At 39.8% G+C, this 22691-nt stretch overlaps 1 protein-coding gene across 3 annotated transcripts in view; it reads left to right on the top strand.

The window, feature by feature from the left end:
- Positions 1-22691, top strand: part of tub (tubby bipartite transcription factor) — a 68366-nt gene that overhangs the window by 38858 nt on the left and 6817 nt on the right. For 2 of the 3 annotated variants that reach the window (XM_023332197.1, XM_023332199.1), the window contains exons 8-12: positions 23-135; positions 2106-2220; positions 2761-2859; positions 2975-3146; positions 4722-6408. In XM_023332197.1, the coding sequence (XP_023187965.1) occupies positions 23-135; positions 2106-2220; positions 2761-2859; positions 2975-3146; positions 4722-4855 (633 nt within the window). In that variant the 3' untranslated portion in view covers positions 4856-6408. Of the gene's footprint in view, positions 1-22; positions 136-2105; positions 2221-2760; positions 2860-2974; positions 3147-4721; positions 6409-19676; positions 19751-20290; positions 20390-20504; positions 20677-22691 lie in introns of those variants that run through there. The other variant, XM_023332198.1, reaches the window with a different exon arrangement.

The raw sequence follows: 22691 nt of genomic DNA, 5'->3' as shown, positions 1-22691 counted from the left end.
TTTCTGGCTCCATTTTTCCCAGGTATTCCTTTTAGCTGGAAGGAAAAGAAAAAAGAGTAAAACTTCAAATTACCTCATCTCCATTGATCCCACTGATCTGTCTCGTGGAGGGGAGAGCTTCATTGGAAAACTGAGGTGAATTCTTTAAAAACATGTTGGGATGTTTTGCAGCATCACACAAAATTACCAACACACTGACATTACATAAACTGACAGCACTCCAGCCTGCATTTAATGGTGCAATTTTTAAAACCAGGGTTTCTGGGCGGTGTTGGAAAAACTGGAGATGTATAGCATTTGTTTTCTATCTTTCCGCATTTGATAGATGCGGAAAGATAGAAAACAAGAAAATGGTTTTCTTGTTTTCTATAACAAGAAAATAGAATCTGAAAGGGTATTTTTATTTTCAGACCTTATTTCTTGTCAATATCACTGTCAACATATTGTTAAAAATACAATATTGTATTTATATCTGTCCATTCATCTGTTTGATTTTCCAGCAGTCATACAAACAATTCCTCCAACCATTCATCCCTTCATTAATCTTTTTATTCATCCATCTGTCCATCCATCCGTCTGTTCATCCAATCTTCTGTTTATCATTCATTTGTGTGCCTTCCTTACAGGATTTTTTGTTGTTGTTGTAGTTTCCATATTTATAGACTGAGAATGCCTGAAGTTTGAGTCTGAAAAAGTAGGGAATGTTGAACACTGGAAAACTAATGTCTGGTTGATTTCAGATCTCTTAGTGCTGATATAAATTAGCTTTTGATCATGGCAATTGAACATAGCATTTTTAAGAACCCTTCATTAGTGGAGATTAATGTGGCTCATTCATCTGGTTTTATCAAAGAAGCTGCATAACTCTGAAAAATGTGACTGATTGCAAGTCATTGTTCTTTGTTAAAATGTTCAATGATCTGTTGATTAAAAATAATTATTACAGCCTTGGATTGATGGGGTGTTGTACTGTGAACCTCAGAGAGAACATCAAACCAGCAGCTCCATGGAAACTCAATCATAGCTTTACGCATTTTCATCTTCAGAGGCGGCCTGACCGCTGCTCAAACCTCTAGACTAGAACTACAATCCTTCTTAAATGATTGCGATATATACTTTTATGAACTATTGCATCTAATTTCTCAGGAGTTCTTGTGAGAACCTAAGTGAGGTGTGCCTTCTAAAGGAGACATAGACTCAGCTTTTAGAACTGTGGATATGAAAGCAAATTTTTAGACTTTGATTATAACGCTTCAGAAATTTGATTTAGTTCAGGTTTTGTGTGGGCATTCAGATCAGATTCCGGTAAAATACATTGAAGTTTGTTGCAATGTTACAACAAACCTGTAATGTCCTAATTACAAGTTACAACATGTGAGAACACTTACAGTGAAATTAGAAATGAACACTTTTTCAATTCTCTCTAAGCTGATGTTAATATAATTGTTAACACGAGGGCACCTTTTCACATTTTTACAGCTTTTGTAATGATCCGACAGAGCATTTTTAGCTTTGAATAAATACATACACCAATATACTCCAGCCCTTTCATACATAGTGGTCACTACAGCAGACAGCTACATAAAAGTCATTTTCTTATGTTTCTTGTGGATTTTTATGTTATAAATGCACAGAGACCTCTGAAGTGTACACTGGTGCATCATAAAATACACTATCAGCTACTTCTGCAGAATTGCAGAATTATAGTTAAATCCAATATGGCTGACAGACGAAAAGCATGCCGACCAACCCAGTCCCTCCTTCTATTGTAGAGGACCCTTGCAGATACAAAAAGATATTGTGACCTCAAGTAACCATTGCAGGTCAATACTACTGATGTATTTTCCAAATAACAACTTTGTATTTGGAGAAAATTACAATTGATCACCTAGAAGAAAAATTGTTTTTACAATTATTTTCCCCACCTTTTTTATGCCTTAAGAAAGAAAAACAAAAACCGTTTGGAAAAAAATCCTGACATAAACAATCATAAATCATGCATGAAAGGGCTAGTTACAAACAGCCTCTAGGAAATGCCACCTCAATTTCCTCAATCACACACTAAATCTTGAATTAGACTTGAATGCATAGTGCTGTTTTTGCAGGTCAAACCTCATGGGAACTAAGTTTACTGTGTATGACAATGGTCTGAACCCCATGAAGAGCACCACCAGCCTCGAAGCCAGCAATCTTCGCCAAGAACTAGCTGCCATTTGCTATGTGAGTATAAATATTCAGAGAATGAAATGCAATGGTTACCCGATTTGCAATTATGCAACATTTAATATTATGCAGAAAAAGAGGGATGTGAGATTGCAGTAATTAAAGAAATACTAAAATTTTAATGATTTCACTGTTATGCAACTAAACGAGACTCTTATTATGGTCAACTTAAATATATCCTTAGTATAGGTATATGTCTATACTGAGGGTAAGGAATAGGAATATATGGTGAAAAAGATTACAGTATGTTACGTTCATCCAAAATAGCTTTATCTACGCAAAAATAACATTTTTATATAATATCATGAACATATTTAAATGTATCTTTATTTAGGTTTTTTGTTGTTGTTGGTTTTTCACACCAAGTTTTAATGTATCAGATATTTGCAGAATGGATAATAAATCTAAATCTGTCGTTTTAAACATTTTATTTTAGTATTTTGATATTAAGTAGGATTCTACATAATAAACATAGCACATTTTTGTTTAAGCATGCTTCTGTTGTATCTTTACCAGTTTATCATCTGTTCAATACAGGAAACCAATGTTTTAGGATTCAAAGGGCCTCGCAAAATGAGCGTCATCATTCCGGGAATGAACATGGACCATGAGAGGGTGTCCATTCGGCCGCGTAACGTAGGTCTCGCTGCCGCATATGTGCTAACCTATCCAACTCCCTGTAATAGTTTTATAATTGATCATAAAACTGAAATGGCTGTTTATGAAGGTGTTTGCTTGCTGTTCATTTCAGGAGCATGAGTCATTGTTGGCCAGGTGGCAGAACAAGAACACCGAGAGTGTGATTGAGCTTCACAACAAAACACCTGTGTGGAATGATGACACTCAGTCCTACGTTCTGAACTTCCACGGCAGAGTCACGCAGGCTTCTGTTAAAAACTTTCAAATCATTCATGACAATGACCGTAAGAGCCAAATGTTTACTTCACTTTACATTTGGGAGATGATACAAATTCTCAGTAATGCATTGAGAGCATAGTGTTCAGAGTCTGATTTTCTTTTCGTTGGCTCACTTTACAGAGCGGGTATTACCACAGGGTAAATAATTTTAATTGAGTAAATTTAGCAATGAGGGCAATAAATGTAACAAATTAAAAAGATGTTGTGACGTCAGCAAAGCTATTCCTGTAAAAAGCAACATTGTTGAACAGATAAAGAAATAGACATTAACAGAACATTTTATTAGCTGTGAAAGGTTTTATCAATTAGTTATTCAGGGCTTTTGTGAGACAGCCGAGGAGAACAATGTGTAGATAACAACAAGATAAAAAACATAAATGAGCAAAATAACTTTCAGGTGAAATACTGTCATGAGAAAAACAAAGCACAGCATCACTTCTTTCATCAGATTCAAGAGGGAAAGAAGCAGGCCTTTTCACTCTGAAAAGCATATGGCAGCACAGCTTAGGTTTGCATTTGAAACAGATTTTGTGCTAAAATCAAATGCAGTTTAAGCATAAACATTTTGTGACAACTGTTGAGCATGATGGAAGAGGAGTCATGATTGGGGTTAACCAGGAAAATCACTGTATGGGAAAGTTTTTTTTTTTTTTTTTTACATTCAGATGGGAGTCAGTCTATCTGTTGGCTAAACCTTGGACCAAACTGGGTCACCAACAGGACAGTGGTCCAAAACACAACCAATGCAGTGCAATAGTAAGTTGGACCAGAAGCAAATAATTCAATGTGCTACAATAGTCCAATCAAGGTCATGACCTCAGATAAAATTAAAATGAAATTCTTTGGAGTGACATCAAAAGAGCTGCAATTTACAAACATTATGTGTTGTAAAAAATCTTAGAAACTGATCCAGAAATACAAATGGCAAGTGTTTACTACTAAGAGCTAGTTTATCAAGCTCTTTGGGAATTGGGTATACCTAGTCTTTTTACCTAAATTATAAGTTTAGATTTTTTGGAAGATCCTTTCATGGATAGAAAGCACATAAAGGTAATACTTGGTGGCAATGTAACTTCAACAATGTGACACATGCAGTTGCAGGAGCAACAGTCAATTAGGCAGAAAGGAAAGATCACCAGACACAAAGCGTAACTTTTAGAAAAACTAAAATAAAGCATAGCATTTTGCAGAGTTTGATAGTGATTGAATATACACATGACTGGTTGTCTTGCTTTGCCGTTGTTCACCACATGGAGCTCAATCTTTACAACATAGTGTGCGATGACACAAGGTGTGTGGGTGTCTTTATTTACCCACTGGCTCCAACATGGGGCGTCTGGGACATCTGCATACCATATGCCAAGTAACTGAACAACACAATCACCCATCCTCATTCAAGCCCAACATAGATCTCTTATTAAACCCAAGTATTGGTAATTGTGTCAATTGATTCTGCAAAGCATCCTCTGTCTCCTCACTTTCACTCACTGTTGTTACTGACAGTTTGAAACTCCTAGGACATAAAATATTTTTTTTGTGTGTCAGTGTCGATTGAGTAAAACATACGTTTTCTTTTACAGCTGACTACATTGTGATGCAGTTCGGCCGTGTGGCAGAGGACGTCTTCACAATGGACTATAACTACCCAATGTGTGCGCTGCAAGCCTTTGCCATTGCTCTCTCCAGCTTTGACAGTAAACTTGCCTGTGAATAAACTCAAATCTGAGGTTCAAAGAAGAGATGATCTATCTGTCCTTATGGGCTGCTTGTGTATCCCTCGGGTTGGTTTGAGATCTTTAAGTCACCCAATGCCCTGGAACTCCTGCATACTGCGAAATACATTGTGGGCTTCAAGTCCTCGGTGTCTATGTGTGCCTGCAGTCGAAAAGGGGTAAATGGTCATGATCTGTGGGAGAAAACAAGCACAAAAAGTAATCCACTGGTAAAATCAAAGGAATTGGTCTCGACTTATATTGTAATTTTGTATACTGCAACTGCATTATAAAAACCTGCACTGTTTCTTTATGTAGTAGCTTTAGAAGTTTAACGTTTCCTTACTTGTACATTTTAACTAACAGGGACACAAGAGTTTTGTTTGAGCAACTCCGTGTATTTTCTTTCTGTAGTCTACAGCACAGTCTTTCCATATTTCATGCATGGTAATTTTATTTTCTGCAATCATTTGTAACAACTTCATCGGTATTGGCTGTTTGGTGCTGCAAGCATTAATCGTCATTGCAAAAAAAATAAAATAAATAATCACTTATTTCCAAAAGAATCAATTAGAGACTCCAACTTGAAAAGGATAAAGGCATGTTATACAGTGCTGTCTACCACATATTGTGTCACACTGTTCAACGTGAATGTACAGGATGATGGTGCACTTTACTTTGAATTATGTGATGGAAAGATATATTGCTATACATACTTTATTGTGCCTTTGAAGATGAACTCCAGTTTTAAAGTTTGGTCACAAAATAACTTGAACTTGAATTAATCTATGTGTTTCTTGCCATCCTCGCGTTCACTGAAGATATTTCTCTAAATTTTAGCGTGCCTCAGACATGTTCAGAATGGATGAACACATTTGGCTACAGAAGATTCAAGATAGTTTATTCCAACGTTTCAGACCGTCTATAGGTAAATTATAATTAGCTTCACAACTTCACTGCTCATTTCCTTCAAAGTTTATTAACACAGCATGACCTACTGCCAGAAAACAAAGAGGGTGAATCCACCTTTTGTTTTAACACATGTCTTTTCCTTGACATTTTCATGAACTTTGTATTCCATTAAGGAGCTTAATACATTCCTCATCTCACTGGCAGTAAATCAATATATCACCCACTGCTCACATTTTTACTCAAAATATTTGTCCTCTTGCTTCTTCTAGGGCATAATCTCTTTTTGTCAAATGTAAAGTAGTAGATTTTCTATTTTACAACCATTGAAAAAATATGCCGAATGACAGCAAATAACAATCGCTGATACCGCTATTGTTACTGTGGGTTCTGAGAAGATCTTTAACAAATGTGCTATTCTTGTATTCAGTTGTGTTATATTAGAAATTTCTATTTCCAAATGGTTGATACTCTTGCTGTAAAGTCTGCTTTTCTCATATGTGTCCAGGACTCGGGAGGTTCTGTCATTTTCTGGTTTCAGTGCTCTCATCATTATGTACAGTAAATGGTGTACAATTTTACTCTGGTGGTATAAACAAAGTCCTTTGATCATGAGAAAAATAAACTTACAGTCTGTCAAATGAAATATTCTGGATGTTGTTGATAATGCTTTTAAGAAGTTAAAGTATGAGAGCATCATCTCTTCATACCAGTAAAATCACAAAAATCTGTCATATCCCTGTTTTCTGCTACTATGTTTTTTTTGGTAAAAACCAGAGCATTCTCACTATGTCACAGATTGTAGAAATGTCTGAGATAACAATGCTTGACTTAAACCAAGCATATAAAATCACATTCTCACTGTTGTACCCTGATTTCAAACCTCTCATCTGTGCCACTTTCTTGGTGTTTATATTTCTATTTGTATTTTAGAGTCATCAGAGGGACAAAAACATAAAGGCCGTTACAATAACCTAATTTTGTTCTTTTGTTCTGGTCCTTGACTATTCAAATGTGGCTGCAACAAGGAACGATGTTTGAATTTGTATTTATTTCAACTTGACATATACTTAGACTTAGACTTAGACTGACTTTATTGTCATTTTGCATGCACAGGGTGTATACAGAACGAAATTTCGTTGCATACGGCTCAGGACAATGTTTTGAGCTTTCAATGTTGTGAGGTTACTCCAGAATAAAATAAAATACAGCATAAAATATGAATATAAATATAAATATAGAATATAAAGTGCAGTAATGACAGTAAAATATAAGTTATTTAGCTCTGTACATGTGCAATGGTATAAAGTGGAGACCAGATTTTAAGTACAGTCCAGTTAAGAGTTCAGCAGTCTGATGGCAAGTGGGAAAAAGCTGTTTCGGAACCTGGTGGTCCTGCACCGGATGCTGCGGAACCTCTTTCCAGAGGGCAGCAGGGAGAACAGTCCATGGTGGGGGTGTGAGGGGTCACTGATGATGTTTCGGCCTCGGGACACGCAGCGCTGGGATGAAATGTCCTGAATGGAGGGAAGGGGGGCCCCGATGATCCTTTCTGCTGTCCGCACCACTCTCCTCACGTTCTTCCAGTCGGAGGCGCTGCAGCCTCCACACCACACAGAGAGGCAGCTGGTCAGAATGCTCTCTATGGTGCTTCTGTAGAACGTCTTGAGGATGGGCGGGGGCAGGTGTGCTCTTCTCATCCTCCGCAGGAAATACAAACGTTTCTGTGCCCTCTTGGCCAGAGACGTGGTGTTCACAGTCCAGGTGAGGTCATTAGTGATGTGCACCCCCAGGAATTTGGTGCTGCTGACCACCTCCACAGCCGAGCTGTTGATGAGCAGTGGAGCGTGGCTGGGCCGGTTCTTCCTGAAGTCGACGATCATCTCCTTCGTCTTGTCAACGTTCAGGATCAGGCTGTTGTCTCTGCACCAGTCCACCAGCTGCTCCACCTCCTCTCTGTAGTCCAGGTCGTTGTCGTCTCTGATGAGGCCCACCACCGTTGTGTCGTCCGCGAACTTCACGATGTGGTTGGTGGCGAACCTGGGGACGCAGTCGTGTGTCATCAGAGTGAACAGCAGAGGGCTCAGGACGCAGCCCTGAGGGGAGCCTGTGCTGAGGGTGATGACATCGGAGGTGTGTTGTCCGATCCGGACTGACTGAGGTCTGTCGGTGAGGAAGTCTAGCAGCCAGTTGCGCAGGGGGGTGCTGAAGCCCAGGTGTTCCAGTTTTCCTGCCAGATGCTGTGGGATGATTGTGTTGAACGCTGAGCTGAAGTCCAGGAACAACATCCGTACATGAGTGTTCTTCTCCTCCAGGTGAGCCAGGCTCAGGTGTAGGGCAGAGGAGATAGCGTCCTCAGTGGAGCGGTTTCGGCGGTAGGCAAACTGGAACGGGTCGAATGTGGAGGGGAGTCTGGAGACGATGTGTTCTTTTACCAGCCTTTCAAAGCACTTCATCATGATGGGAGTCAGTGCCACAGGCCGGTAATCGTTGAAAGAGGTGACTTTTCATAGGGCATTATGAATAAAATTTATAATGCCCTATATTATAAATTAGGGCATTTATATTATTACAATAATATAATGATTATTATATTATTATATATAATACTAACAATTATTATTATTGTATCTCTCTATACAGATATTATCAAATAGGCTATCAAAAAGGCTTAGTGCAAAAGCAGTGATGTGCAAGATTTTTACATTTACATTCTTACTTTCATGTTTATGAAGACTGAAACATCCCCCTGTGTTGATGCAACATGATCAGTAAAAATAACATTGGAGCTAAAACAACAGCTAGCTGAAATCATCTGTGAAGACAGAAACATTTTTGTGACAATGTAATTAAAATGCCCAGCTGTAGTTGAAGACTGTCGTTATTACTGTTAATGACCAACTAGAAATGGAAAACCAACCACAATATGTGTGTCTAGAAATAAAGAGGTAGTAGCAGCTGTCTTTTTGAAACCATATCCACCTTATTCCTGAGAGGCTTAGTGTGGAAACGATTATGGGTCTTACTTCCGGCGCACACCGGAAGTAGTAGTATTTCATTGTTATTTGTAGGGTTTTTCTATGATGATATAAGTTACATCTCTCTTTTCGGCTACTGTACAATATTTAGTAAAACTTGTTTACGGACATGCCTCTCTGCTATCAGAGAGCTGCTCCGTACAGAGGGTCGTAATTGTGAGTTTAATCGCGGGGAGCGACAGGAACACAGCGGTAAGTTTTGTAACGGACTGACAGTGAATTAGCAGCGCTGCTAGCAGCTCGTTTCTCTGAAGAGCTGACAGTAATAAACGAGAGAAAAGCAGCGAAGCTGGTCAGAGGTCTGCGCTGCAGTTTTTTTTTTTTTGCTGACAGTATAAAACAGCAGAACTACATAATATTAGCTTGGTGTGATGTGAATTTTCATTTGAATTTAAAAAATAATAAAGTTCAGGAAGTGGCTGCAGCAAGTGTGGCCACTTCATGAACTTTATTGTTTGGGCCATTACTATAAGACAAAATAAAATATCTGGGTTTACTTTGTCCATCAGAACCAGAACCTCGAGGTTCTCCGTTGCTGAGTGTCACTGCAGATCAGCAGAGAAATGACAGGATCTGCTGTGCTTCAGACCAATACGGATAATCAGCCCCAACATGACTGGAACCGAACTGAATCACACATCAACCTGTTACAGAGAGCAACTTGCCACTGGAAAGTGTCGTAAGATGCCCCTGTGCGTTTCGTGGCTGCACTCTAATAATCAGTCCAAGTTTAATTTGTGGCTGCAGCAAATCTGCATCTGCATCCGAAGCAACTGAGTCAGTGAAGTGGCTAAATATGCTAGTGCGGATTATTTGCGGCCATTTCTTCAAGTCGCCATCCCTCCCCGCAAAAGTTGTATGTAGCGGTATAACAATATTGCCACATTTAAGCTGTGATAGCTGGTGTTCCCACATATTTTATGGCCTAAAAGCTCTGACGAAAGCCAGTTAGTGAGTTGCTAATGTGTAAACAAATGGAAGTTCCGGTTTGCGGCGGAAGTCACCCTCATAAATCCCGCAAAGTCTCATGGGGGCTAGGAGTAAGCTGGATAGCAAACAGTTTATTATTCAGCTAAACACTAGAACACTTTGGTTTGCTGACTTCTGACAAATGTAAAACAAACGACATAAGTTCTTCAGCTCCAAGTTTGGAGTCAATTCCTGAGTGGACTATAAGTGAATTGCCTCAGTATGAAGAACACAGGTGAGAATATGATAATTTTAAGGTGCACAATGGGAATCGATGGTGGACACTTACAGATTTAATTGTAAATGTCAGTAGACATACCTAAATACTTGCAAACAAGCTATGACACAAAACTAAAACAAACAAAACAGGTCTTTCTTAACGAACAAATAAACAAAATAGTAATTTATATAGCATGTATTTATAAAAATATTACCCTCCACGCTGAGAATTAGGTCATTACTTGGAAAAAAAAATCATGTGTGTTTCTCACTAAGTCGTGGCCATTGTCTTTGGTGTTATTGCTGCTTAGCAGCACAGCAAAGACAAATGATAGTTTTTCCCTACAGGTGCATCATTTCAGTGAGGAGTTGGGATAATCTGTAGTGCTCAGTTAAACCAAACCATAAGGGGGAGCCAAATATTCATCTTATGTTCCCAAAAAAGCAGGAACGTCAGTCAAGATGCCAGCAATCTGTGGTGAATTGGATTTTGTGTTATGACGATGTTGACTACAAATCCTATGCAATGTGGTGACTTTTACTCTTTTATTAAGCTGGGTTCTGAAATGTGTTGCATGTACTTGTCAGCAGAGTGTTGCATTTTTACAAGAGTTTTGTTTCTCAGACTCCCTGTTAGTGATGATACTTGCCTGATAAGTGTCATTTACAGCAACACTTCTGCTCTCTGTTATTACTGTTGATGAGAAACATGTGAAAGAAGGAATTAACAATGTTTCAAATAAGTGATAAGTGACAAAAACAAGCTGAGGTGAAAGTATTTCAAAATAGAAATTAGGTATGTAACATGTTCCTTCTTCCTTTTAGTGATGGATTATGAAGAATTTAATGGATAGTAATCACACTTAGTTTCTTTAAATTAATTACATTTAACTAGAAAAATAACAAAATACATTTTTCTATATGACAGGTCTTTAAGCTCAGTCATCATAAATCAATAAATTTGATCACACTTTTCTACAGTGAACAAAAGAAAACCATTTACAATATTTTTTATCATTGGATGATGTTTCTCAAATAAGTTTGATTTTTGGTGGCTTAAACATGTGAGGGATAATGATTACTTCATGGGCAGAATTAGGTTGCTGTAAAACTTTCTCTTTCTCTTCTGTTTCTCATCCTCAGGACATTCGGTCCGACCTCTTTTGGGACGTCTGCATGAATCAGATGTTCATCTACTGTTGGGTCACTCAAGTGACCCAACAGTAGACTTAAACATCAATAAAATAAATCTGGTGGGTTGTTTTTGTCTCCTGCAAACTTTGCTTTAATTCTATTCATTTTTTCTATCTAATCATAATAAATCATAGTCAGTCAGAGAGAGTCATGAAACAGGAAGAGCAGGTTTCCTGGAAAAAGAGGAAGTAAGTTTCCAGCCTGCAAATTTATAGAAATAGTTGAGACTATTCCTTATTTTAAAGCATGAAAGTTTTAAAGAATGAAAGTCTAAACATTTTGAGTAATTGGATAAGATTCAAAGTAAAATACTTATATTAATACTGGTTTACTTGTAATAATACTTACATTTGTGGGAATGCTTGCAAGTAAAACAAGTAACTTTGGTATCAAATAATTAGAATAATAGATTATTCTTGGTTTCTGTTCAGAAAAACATCTGTAATAACTCACATTAAGACTATAATAAGAGTAATTAATAAGTTATGGTTATAAAATTATAAATGAAAGCTAAATCAGAGAAGCTAAAGAAGTTATAAATGCGATTTTGACATTGAACTTGAAATGGTGTAAAATGTGTAACTGCAATTAAACATCACTGATGTTGTGTTGGAGATAGATGGTAGGTGAAAGGTGAAAGGTTAAGGGAAAAAGAGGAACTAAGAGGAGAGCAGAGATGATCAACGCCTTATTTGGAAACAGGTTGTTGAACAACTTAAATGTTTCAAAGAAAAGGTTGTGCAGGCAACGGACGTAGGAGGACCATTGGGCAACCCTGAGACATTAGCACAGACATCAGGACATAATGTCTGTAAAACAGTGATGGATATGAGATCATCTGTCTGAGCAGACAGACAATGAAACAAGCACAGCAACAGTGCTAGCCAATGCAAACGCACCAAAATGGTGGATAAACCCTATAAAAGGTTGGTGCAAAAGAGGAACCTTTGGTTGGATCCTCCAGGCAGCTTCGAGCCAAGATCGAGACGGACAAAGAACTCTGCAGCTGAAGAAGAGGCGGGGCCACAGAGCCGAAGACTGTCCTGCTCATGGGGACCAACCCGTTAGCCCCGCAACATGTGGCTTCAAATCGCACTTCTCTCATCAGCTGGGTTCAGACCCCAAAGACAAAGATGAAGACAAAGGCAAGCACCCAAGTCCTGTGTGACCTCACCATCCATGCGGAGAAGAAGCTCATCAGACCTACAGAGATCCCGGCCTTCATCGATCAACATCTTCCTCCTGCTGCAGCACCTTCTTCATCATCAGGCCAGGTCTGGGGTTTGAAAAGCCATGCTCCGTCCGTCTCTCTCAAAGGTTCCCTTTTTTAGTTCTCAGTGTCAGCATTAGGGAAAGATAGACTAGATGATTGATTTTACTTATTTGATTATTTCTGCTACTGAATTAAGCTGTACTGACCCTTGCAAAACTGCCTTACTAATAAAATACTTAGCATAAAGAAAATCTAAAAGATGTTGTGGACATTCAGTTAATGAGTCACCTTAAGGTTCTTTGATGGTTGTAAAATAGCTCTGATGTTTGATTCTGGAGAGGAAAAAGTGGAAAATGTTTTATAGGTCGCTGGTAGCCCATATGTAAAACAACATCCTTGGGACTCGCCGAGTCACTAAAACCAACCTGGTTCTGTACCAAGTGCAAGTTGTCATAAAGAGAAGAGCGACCGTCAACAGGTGAGCTCTGTGAAACTAGTTGGCTGCAGGCTGCTCAGTCTGGCTAATTCACAGGGGGAAGAAGGTTGGGACACCTGGATGTAGTTCGTCAGGAACCAGGCGACTCTTTTCTCGATGCCAGCTTAAACAGAGTTTACTTCAGTTCTGGACAGGATAAAACCCAGCAGATTTAGGAAACTCAATTAACCCGATAGATGGAGACCTGGTAGCACATCTCACCTCTCAGAAGAGGAAGTAGAGAGTGAGAGAGGAGAGAGACTGAAGAGGGGGGAGATGTTGCGCAACAACAATATATAAAATTTGATCATTATCAGAGAGTTAACAAAGATTAGAGAAAATTTTGTTTAGCAAATGTTTATAAAATCTGAACAATTTCCTCCCAGAACCAAATTAATAATGGATAAAGACAATTCATATGGCAGCAGGTACAGAAAACCAAGGTAGAAATCTATTGTTAATCAATTCCTGTTAAATAAATGAAAAAAAAATTACTTATTAAATATTTGGTCATAATTTCAGTTTGAGTCGGGCAGAACTTATCTGTTCGTTCCCATAGCAACGATCAGAAGCAGGACCCTCCCCAGACCCACAGTGACCTCACTGATGAGGTCACAGACGACATCATGAACATCACAAAAGATCAAAGAAGTTCTGAGGCTTTAACTGCTTGAATCTCAACACATCAGTTAGAATCCAAACGCTTTAGTGAGAATCAGGTTTTGTGTCTAGAGAGGATTTTTGTGTTTCCAAAATGCCATACCCTTTAATTTTCCCACTTGGCTTTGGACTAGGATATCTGGTGACGACAGGAATGAGGAAAGTATTCGACCATTTCTTTCCTGGAAATGATTCAGATGAAAGTGCCTCCCAGGAGGTTGAGAGTGATTTGTTTTGGGACGGGATTCCATCAGTTCCCAGAGATCAAGCTGACCCGGCTGGGGAAGTTTGTTCTGCGGCGAATCTCAAAGCTCAGGCTACGATTTCAACAATTTTATGTCCAGAGTGTTCAGCGAAGACATCGAGAAATGGCACATCCTCCGGGGTCTCTGACCTTAAATGTAGTCCAGACGGCGCGTCAGCTTCAACACGCAGGAACAGCAGTGGAGCTCCAGGCAGGAAGACTGTCCACAAGCAGAAAACTGTCCTGAACGAGGGCAGAAGGTACCCCTCAAACTCAAAAGATGAAGAAAGACTGCTGGAACCACAAGTACCAAGTTCCCAAATGAAAAGCTACCCCAGACGGTGCACTTTGACCCCAGAAGAGCATGAAATTTATAACAGGATGTTACTGATTCCCCCAAAGAAAACCTACCACTTTTGGGATAGCTCAACCTCAGAAGAAGAGGAAACCAGTTGGGACCGGGGGCGTGCCGTGGTGGCTTAGGGGTTAGCGCGACCCGTATTTGGAGGCCTCGAGTCCTCGACGCGGTCGTCGCGGGTTCGACTCCTGGACCCGACAACATTTGCCGCATGTCTTCCCCCCTCTCCTTCCTGTCAGCCTACTGTCATATAAGGGACACTAGGAGGAAGAAACATTGAATTTTGCGAATAAATTATCAAAAGTTAACATCCTGTTTGCAGGTTTCTCTCCGGGCGCTCCGGCTTCCTGCCACAATCTAAAGTCATCACTGTTTGGTTAATTAGTTTCTAAATTCTCCTTTGGTGTGAATAAAACATCAGGGCTGCACAGTAGCTCAGTGGGTAACACTGCTGCCTTGCAGTAAGAAAGTCCTGGGTTTGAATCCCAGCCTGGTTCTGTCTGCATGGGGTTTTCTGGTTCTCCATGTCCATATGTGGGTTCTCTCCGGGCGCTCCGGCTTCCTCCCACAGTCCAAAAAGATTTAGTGTGATTTATAATGGATGGATGTTAATAATGATAATTATTATTATTAATATTACCATTACTATATATAAATAGATATATCTATCCATCTTTGCTGGGGGATTTTAACCAGGCCAACATGAAGACTGTTCTCCCTCACTGCAACCAGTATGTGGATTTTCCAACCAGGGGAGTGAATACTCTAGACTTGCCCTACATAGAGGGTTAAATAAGTAATATTTTTTATTTATTTAACAAAGAGATTAACGATAGATTTTATTCTCATCTGTATCGCTCAAAAATGCACAATACGTCTATAAACAATTTTGGAGAATTATCCACCTTATTCCTGGAAGGTTTTTTTGGGGGGTAACTGTTGTGCTGCTCCTGGTTGTACTCTAATCAGATCAAGTTTAGTTTGTGGCTGCAGCAAGTTTTCATCGCCTACTGACAGATAAGGAAACAAAAGAATTTGGCTAAAAATTCTAAACTTGAACAGAGAAACCAAAATGCTTCATATGTGATCATTTCACTGTGTGGACAAAAAGCCAACGGAAGAAAACCCGCATCTGCATCCGAAGCAACTGAGTCAGTGAAGTAGCTAAACATGCTAGTGCGGGTTATTTGCGGCCATTTCTTCAAGTCGCCATCCCTCCCCGCATTAGCTGTACGTAGCGGTTAGTGATGTTACGTGATGTGCCGAGGCTTCGAGGCGTGTGTCGAGTAATGAAGGGGGCGTTTCCGTAAAGCGCGTATCGAGGCTTGCTTCATTTAGGGGAGGAGCCGAAAACGATGACGTCCGAAGCCTCGCTGCCTGGCTGTACCACGTGACTGCTTCGGGAAGTGGCTCAGATGTTGGCGCGGGGTTTGACAGCTTTAGAAACCCCACAGGATCCATTCAAAATGTGGGTTGTTGTAGGCGAGTTGCGGTCAGTTGAGAGAGTGGATAGAGTTTTGATAGTTTGGATAGCAGAGTTTGGATAGTGGTTATTTAGTTTGAGACAGTTAGTTCGGTGTGTTTGGAGAGTTTAGGAGAGATAGATAGATAGATAGATAGATAGATAGATAGATAGATAGATAGATAGATAGATAGATAGATAGATAGATAGATAGATAGATAGATAGATAGATAGATAGATAGATAGATAGATAGATAGATAGATAGATAGATAGATAGATAGGAGATTTAGGAGCATGAGGACAGGATAGGAGAAGGATGGATCCGGCGAGAAAGAGGAGGATTTCCCCTCCTCTTTCGATTTCGAATTGATAAGCCCTAACAAGGTAAGGTGAACTGAACATTTGCAGATGCATTACGTTTGCTTATGAGGAACTGTATTTTTTACTGTTTCTTATGTTCTGTAAAGGTGAGGTGTTTATTGTGCTCCAAGGAGTTGGGGTACAATAATAACACCTCATCCATGTAGTGTCAAAAAAGAGAAATCGTTTGAAACCAAAAACTGTGGAGAAATTGTTGTTTCTTAATAAAAATGCATGAAATCATCCAAGTTACACAAGCATTAGCCTATTCACTACCCCTCCCTAGTTCCACAAGCACTTTCACTGTCCTCTGCCTGATTAAGCCCATGCCATTTTTCTAGAGTCACAGAAAAACTTTATTACACAACATGCCATATCACATGACACTACTATTTTGGGAATAATTACACACAGAGGATACATTCAAACAATATTTTATTATACACATATGTGTATACATAATTTATGTAGACAAATGATTTCGTCCTACACCTTTTGTGAAGTCATTCCCAAGAGCCATAATAGACAAAAATTCAATGCATCACACGTGTTAAGATACAGCTGGCTGTGATTATACACCTGGCCAGTAGGTGGTTTTGTGTGCACATGAAGCCTCAAGAAATGAACCCTTTCTCGAACCATTTGGCTCAAGTGGTTCAATGCCTCATGAGGCTTCATCTCACCATCACTAGTAGCGGTAAAACAATATTGCCACATTTAAGCTGTGATAGCTGGAGTTCCCACATGTTTTACAGCCTAAAAGCTCTGACGAAAGCCGGTTAGCGAGTTGCTAACATGTAAACAAACGGCGGTTCCGGTTTGCGGCGGAAGTCGCGCCCACAAATCACACAAAGCTTCATGGGGGCTCGGAATAAGGTGGATAAAGAAGTACGTAAATATTCCCTTTTCCAACGAAATAACGTCTTTGCCACTTCGGCACAAGCACAGTGACAAACGTTCAGAGGATGAAAACACTAGACCAGTGTTTTTCAACCACTGTGCCGTGAGTGATCGTCAGGTGTGCCGTGGAAATTTCACCTAATTGGTCTAAAAAGATTTTTTGAAAACAAATTAATTATCTGCAAATAATATGCTATCTTCGCGTGTGTGTGCTGTAGTAGTGACTAGCGGCATAATCATGTAATTTCCTTACCACTAGATGGCAGTAGGTACATAGCATTGTACGTTAAAACAAGAGTATTAGTGATGCGTGAATGTGACAGGGAGCGGTGAGAGCGTTGTATCTAGCAAGACTGTGATGACAGTGATGGAAAAGTTTATGAAAAGAAAAATGACTATATATTTAATATAGGTGGCGATAGGGTATCATTTGTTTACATTTTTGGTTGGTGGTGTGCCTCGTGATTTTTTCAATGAAAACAATGTACCTTAGCTCAAAAAAGGTTGAAAAACACTGCACTACACTGCGAGTAAAAATCATATGACCCAGCTTTTCACCAGCATTTAAACGCACCACTTGTGCACAAATCTGAGGCTGTTTGAAGCGTGAAATGAGTCAAAAGTGCTTTTGTCCTCATAACCGGATCAGTGCGTAAATGCAGTTTTATCTGTGTATCAGGCTACTCGTGCGAACTTCTTTAATATTTGTAGGACTAAGAGAGGGTTTGAATTCCTAATGGTCAGATTTGTGAGGTTGTAGTTAAAAAAATTGTGTGCAGAAATTTAACGTTTGTAGAAATTGTAATTGTGTACTTTTATTTTTTTATATGTAATTCCTTCATATTTGTGTATGCATTTGACCACATATTTACAAGTACCCAGTGTTATCCACAGGTTTTCTTTTTACGGTTCACAAATAATGTTTCACAGATAAGTAGAAAAAAAGACAAGTAAAAAAAAGGAGGCAATGACAAAAGAAGAAGAGCTTGTATAGATTCTGAAGAACCCTTTGCAGTGGTCAGTGTGTTTGTGTGAGCTTGTATATGCTACATATAGAGGACATTTTTCACCAACAATCAAAGATCATCTGTGGAGTGACAACATTTTCCTGTCTTCACTTTTTAATTTCAATTCTAGAAGTATGGTGTGGATTATTTTTTATTGATTAGTTTTGATTAAGGTTAGGAACACACTCAGTTGTTAGGATTAAGGAAAAATATATGTATTGACTTCCATTTGGCATAAATGGAAGTCAATACGCAGAGAGTCCTCTGAGTGGTACAAGAATGTGTGTGTGCTCAATGAAAAATAAAGACTCATAATCCATCCCAAAGGTTCATGCATATTTTATTCAAGAGTAAAAAAGTGGATCGTCCCATGGGCCATGCTTACAGTGATGGCAGAACATTTAATGCTACGTGGACAGATCATTTTGCTTTCACCGCTGATGAAACTGGTTCACCAGTCTGCTTAATATGTGGCGAAAGACTGGCAAACAACAAGAAGTCAAATGTTGAAAGACATTTCAAGAGCAAACACTCTGTCTTTGCTAAAAAATATCCCGAGGGACAGGAGAGAAAAAAGGAGCTGATGCGAAAGGCTGAAGCGTACGGAGCCCTCTAGGGGACATGGGGGATTTTTTTTCTTTTGCGTTCCCTCGCAAAACTTTTGCGTTCCCTCGCAATACTGTACTGGTCAGTTATGCAGCATAATTGAATACTGTAAGCCTTTCTTACGGTGGGCGCCGTACTTTCTGCTTTAATATAAGGTTATGTGAGGTTTTTCCAGAAATGTTAATATCTTTTTGTGATAAAGACAATTTATATGGCAGCAGGTACAGAAAACCAAGGTAGAAATCTATTGTTAATCAATTCCTGTTAAATAAATGAAAAAAAAAAAATTACTTATTTGGTCATCATTTCAGTTTGAGTCAGGCAGAACTTATCTGTTCGTTCCCATAGCAACGATCAGTAGCAGGACCCTCCCCAGACCCACAGTGACCTCACTGATGAGGTCACAGACGACATCATGAACATCACAAAAGATCAAAGAAGTTCTGAGGCTTTAACTGCTTGAATCTCAACACATCAGTTAGAATCCAAACGCTTCAGTGAGAATCAGGTTTTGTGTCTAGAGAGGATTTTTGTGTTTCCAAAATGCCATACCCTTTAATTTTTCCACTTGGCTTTGGACTAGGATATCTGGTGACGACAGGAATGAGGAAAGTATTCGACCATTTCTTTCCTGGAAATGATTCAGATGAAAGTGCCTCCCAGGAGGTTGAGAGTGATTTGTTTTGGGACGGGATTCCATCAGTTCCCAGAGATCAAGCTGACCCGGCTGGGGAGGTTTCTTCTGCGGCGAATCTCAAAGCTCAGGCTACGATTTCAACAATTTTATGTCCAGAGTGTTCAGCGAAGACATCGAGTAATGGCACATCCTCCGGGGTCTCTGACCTTAAATGTTCCCAAGACGGCGCGTCAGCTTCAACACGCAGGAGCAGCAGTGGAGCTCCAGGCAGTAAGACTGTCCACAAGCAGAAAACTGCCCTGAACGAGGGCAGATGGTACCCCTCAAACTCAAAAGATGAAGAAAGACTGCTGGAACCACAAGTACCTAGTTCCCAAATAAAAAGATACCCCAGACGGTGCACTTTGACCCCAGAAGAGCATGAAATTTATAACAGGATGTTACTGATTCCCCCAAAGAAAACCTACCACTTTTGGGATAGCTCAACCTCAGAAGAAGAGGAAACCAGTTGGGACCGGGGGCGTGCCGTGGTGGCTTAGGGGTTAGCGCGACCCGACAATGACAGACAATGGTCTGAACCCCATGAAGAGCACCACCAGCCTCGAAGCCAGCAATCTTCGCCAAGAACTAGCTGCCATTTGCTATGTGAGTATAAATATTCAGAGAATGAAATGCAATGGTTACCCGATTTGCAATTATGCAACATTTAATATTATGCAGAAAAAGAGGGATGTGAGATTGCAGTAATTAAAGAAATACTAAAATTTTAATGATTTCACTGTTATGCAACTAAACGAGACTCTTATTATGGTCAACTTAAATATATCCTTAGTATAGGTATATGTCTATACTGAGGGTAAGGAATAGGAATATATGGTGAAAAAGATTACAGTATGTTACGTTCATCCAAAATAGCTTTATCTAAGCAAAAATAACATTTTTATATAATATGATGAACATATTTAAATGTATCTTTATTTAGGTTTTTTGTTGTTGTTGGTTTTTCACACCAAGTTTTAATGTATCAGATATTTGCAGAATGGATAATAAATCTAAATCTGTCGTTTTAAACATTTTATTTTAGTATTTTGATATTAAGTAGGACTCTACATAATAAACATAGCACATTTTTGTTTAAGCATGCTTCTGTTGTATCTTTACCAGTTTATCATCTGTTCAATACAGGAAACCAATGTTTTAGGATTCAAAGGGCCTTGCAAAATGAGCGTCATCATTCCGGGAATGAACATGGACCATGAGAGGGTGTCCATTCGGCCGCGTAACGTAGGTCTCGCTGCCGCATATGTGCTAACCTATCCAACTCCCTGTAATAGTTTTATAATTGATCATAAAACTGAAATGGCTGTTTATGAAGGTGTTTGCTTGCTGTTCATTTCAGGAGCATGAGTCATTGTTGGCCAGGTGGCAGAACAAGAACACCGAGAGTGTGATTGAGCTTCACAACAAAACACCTGTGTGGAATGATGACACTCAGTCCTACGTTCTGAACTTCCACGGCAGAGTCACGCAGGCTTCTGTTAAAAACTTTCAAATCATTCATGACAATGACCGTAAGAGCTAAATGTTTACTTCACTTTACATTTGGGAGATGATACAAATTCTCAGTAATGCATTGAGAGCATAGTGTTCAGAGTCTGATTTTCTTTTCGTTGGCTCACTTTACAGAGCGGGTATTACCACAGGGCAAATAATTTTAATTGAGTAAATTTAGCAATGAGGGCAATAAATGTAACAAATTAAAAAGATGTTGTGACGTCAGCAAAGCTATTCCTGTAAAAAGCAACATTGTTGAACAGGTAAAGAAATAGACATTAACAGAACATTTTATTAGCTGTGAAAGGTTTTATCAATTAGTTATTCAGGGCTTTTGTGAGACAGCCGAGGAGAACAATGTGTAGATAACAACAAGATAAAAAACATAAATGAGCAAAATAACATTCAGGTGAAATACTGTCATGAGAAATGTGACGTCCGTCAGTTATTGTGTTTTGTCCTGAGGCGGAGCAGAAGGGGCGGGACCAGGATTCGCCAGGCCCAGCGCGTCCTCGGGATATAAGCAGCCTGCTTCAGCGCGTGAGGGAGAGGAGGAGCTGAATCTGGCTTGGAGCTGAGCCGGCTTCTCCACCCAGCTTGATTCTACAGAGGTGTGGCTCCTTTGGGCTTCATCTGATCGTTGTCTTTGTAGTGTCGCTTCTAGGTGGTTAGTGTTAACTGTTTACAGTTATCTCGGGAGCACGTCCGTGGGATTCTAGGCAGGGAATCTGTATAGATTTCCTTTCTGGCCCGCTGGTTTAAGGTGCGTAACAACCCGCCGCCGAAAAGCGTGAAGACTAGGGATCAGCTGTTAGGTAAGTTTTTGTATATAGGCAAGAATAGTGGGGTTTCTCAGCCTGCCTTTTGGGTACACGACTTGGCACTTTTCCCTGGTTACTGTTTGCGTTTCGTTATAAATGATCATGACTTCTCTCTCTGAATTTTTTGATTCTCCCTCAGAGGAGTTTTTGGAAGGTTGCTCAAAAGAGCAATTATTCGAGATTGGAAAACATTACGGTGTGGAAATTGATGGCCGACGGTCTAAAGAGAATGTGAAGTCCATTTTGGTCGCAAATTTAGTTGAGAAGGACATTTTGCACAGCTCAGTTGGTGAGATTACAGCTAAACCTACTGTTTTACCTCCTGGTTTAACATTTGAGCAGCATAGGGAATTGCTGTTGTTACAGTTTGAACACGATAAGTTCAAAATGAAAGTACAACTGGAAGCAGAGCACACTAGGTTGGAGATCGAACGGACACGGTTAGATTTGGCTAAACAGAGTGTTGCGTCTGGAGTCTCTCGTTCTTCTTCCGTCGCTTCTGAGGCAGTTGATATGGAGTTTGATGTCATTGGGAATTTACGTTTATTGCCTAAATTTAATGAACTTGATCCAGATTCTTTTTTCGTCATTTTTGAGCGTGTGGCTGAGGCGCGCAGCTGGTCTGATTCTGCACGTGTGCTGTTGTTGCAGTGTGTGCTTGTGGGGCGTGCTCAAGAAGTTTTTTCTGCGTTGTCTGACTCTGATTGCCATGACTATGCTAAGGTGAAAGCTGCTGTTTTAAAAACTTATGAGTTGGTGCCTGAGGCATATAGGCAGAGGTTTCGGAGTTGCAGAGAAAACTCTGAGCAGAGTTACCTGGAATTTGCCAGAGATATTAAAATGCATTTTATGCGGTGGTGCGCGGCAGCAGAAGTTAAAACCTTTGAGCAGCTAGGTGAACTTGTTGTTTTGGAACAACTTAAAAACTCAGTTCCTGAGGTGGTTGCTACTTATATTTGTGAACAGAAAGCTCAGACGGCAGCTGCAGCCGCGGCGCTCGCGGATGATTACGTTTTGACCCATAAATCCCAGTTTCCGGCAGCAAGTGGTTTCAGGGGGGACATTGGGCGAAGCGATAGTTCTCGCCGTCCTGCTGGTTTGCGTAAGGTGGAAGTTAAACCTCCTGGTTCTTTTGACAGTAATGATCGTTGTAACTACTGCCATAAGCGTGGTCATTGGAAGGCGGATTGCCATCTATTTAAGTCTAGAAC

Source organism: Xiphophorus maculatus, chromosome 4 (genome assembly GCF_002775205.1).
Source record: "Xiphophorus maculatus strain JP 163 A chromosome 4, X_maculatus-5.0-male, whole genome shotgun sequence".
Classification (NCBI taxonomy): Eukaryota; Metazoa; Chordata; class Actinopteri; order Cyprinodontiformes; family Poeciliidae; genus Xiphophorus; species Xiphophorus maculatus.
This window is presented reverse-complemented; position numbering and strand designations above follow the sequence as displayed.